At 43.9% G+C, this 1,878-nt stretch overlaps 1 protein-coding gene across 1 annotated transcript; it reads left to right on the top strand.

The window, feature by feature from the left end:
• Nucleotides 1-992: 992 nt before the first annotated feature.
• Nucleotides 993-1,878, top strand: LOC106011564 (the record flags this gene model as incomplete). The annotated part of the gene is given in 1 exon segment (XM_013081660.1): nt 993-1,878. A coding segment is annotated over 1 exon segment (720 nt).

Below are 1,878 nucleotides of genomic sequence, written 5' to 3'. Positions count from 1 at the left end.
ACACACACACGCACACACACACACAAACACACACACACACGCACGCATACACGTCTTCAACATCCTCTCTTTTTTTTTTCTTTGAAGACATTTCCGAAAATAAATCAGGACTCTAGCTTGTGTTGCTGATAACACTGGTCAACAAAAATACACAAGTGACTTTTATATTGCAGTTCGTTCGTTGGATCCGAATTTGTGTTAGATTTTCTCAATATGGTAATCACTTTAATACGGTCCATCCCACTTTCCTTTTTCTATTTGGTTCAGCCATACTTAAACCCCTAAAACCTCACATGCATTATGAGTAACAAAAATGCAATTTTTTGCTGTCAAGTTCAATTCGTTATGCGTTTATAATTACTGTTCATTTTTTAAAATCATGAGACAGTGAGTCTGTTTGTGAGTGCAAGCACACTATTGTATTATTATGGTTATGTGCACAAATGTGTGTGGAAGAGAGGATGCGAGAGGGAAGAGTGAGTGAGTACATGTATATGTGTGTGCACACGGGCGTGCGCATGCGTGTGTATATTTGTGCGTGTGTGTGTGTGTGTGTGTGTGTGTGTGTGTGTGTGTGTGTGTGTGTGTGCCAAACCAGCGTGCCAGGATCTGGACAATAAAGAGGTATTTTATCTTATCTTATACATCTCGTAAACTGGACATAAATAACAGATGGAAAAAAAGTAGTATCTATAAGTGACAGCCTTTAACCACTAACAATATTAGGAATACAAAACAGTTTATTCTCAATGTTTATGTAATATACAGTTCTTTCTCATAAACTCTATAAACATGTATATTTAATTGAATGCTAGGAATACAAGCAGTGTATTCTCAATGTTTATGTAAAATACCTTTTTTTTTGTCCGAAACCTATAAACCTGTTTAACTGAAAGCTAGGAATACAAAACAGTTTATTCTTAATGTTCATGTAAAATAAAATTAATTAATTTCTTCTCTTAAACCCGTTTCGTTCTTTCTTTCTTTTTTCCCCAGAACCACCCGTTCTACATCACCTGGCTTCTAAGTGTTCGCTGTGAAAATCACCGACTCCAGTCCTCACTTCCAATATGGCAAAACTCAACCCATCCCTTATTCCAGCAGCTCTGTTCGTCTTCCTCCACATAATCGCTGACTGCCCAGAAGGCGTACAGTGCCAAGATAGCTTCACACACGACCTAAAAATCAGATACTTTTCAGACGTGTCCTTGCTTTGCGACCACCCGGGGCTGAATATCACAGACAACCCGTCTACTGTAAATTCCATCAGCTGGGTGCTGCCAGACGGGACAACAATTGACGCCAACAGCCTGCTCAACGACCGGAAGTACGTGCTATCAGGACCAGACGATGACGTCAGTCTTCCCACAAGAGACCGCCCGGCCTTCGACGCTTTCAACCTGACCGTTCTGAGAGTGGATGATGACGTATTTGGCTACTACACATGCGTCATTGTCCGTAGCGTCACTCCAGGCAGTGGCGACGCGCCCATCTCCGTCGTCCGTTGGGGTTTGAACGTCGACGGAGCAGATTTCAGCGAGCTTTTGGAGACGTACAAGGAAAACGCCATCATTGGAGGCGCGGCGGCTGCTGGTATGTTGGTGCTTGTCGGCGGAGGCTGTCTCTTCTACCACTGCCGCTACAGTAGCCGGAAGAGCGATGGAGATGCCAGCGACGATGACGACGACAAAGAAGGCGTGACCAATGGCGTGGCTCTCTCCTACAACAACGACGGCTTCAAGTCCTCCGACGTGGAGGTTATAAACGTAGAAGTCACTGAGAAGTTGTAAATCGGATCTGAACTGACCTTCCCCCCATTCCCCCACCCCCACCCCACCCCGTTTATTTTAACAGACCCTAATTCATCAGTTGGGGGTT

The sequence above is a fragment of the Aplysia californica genome, unplaced genomic scaffold (genome assembly GCF_000002075.1).
Source record: "Aplysia californica isolate F4 #8 unplaced genomic scaffold, AplCal3.0 scaffold00140, whole genome shotgun sequence".
Taxonomy (NCBI): domain Eukaryota; kingdom Metazoa; phylum Mollusca; class Gastropoda; order Aplysiida; family Aplysiidae; genus Aplysia; species Aplysia californica.
The sequence above is the reverse complement of the archived record's forward strand: the minus strand, read 5'-3'. Positions and strand labels throughout refer to the sequence as shown.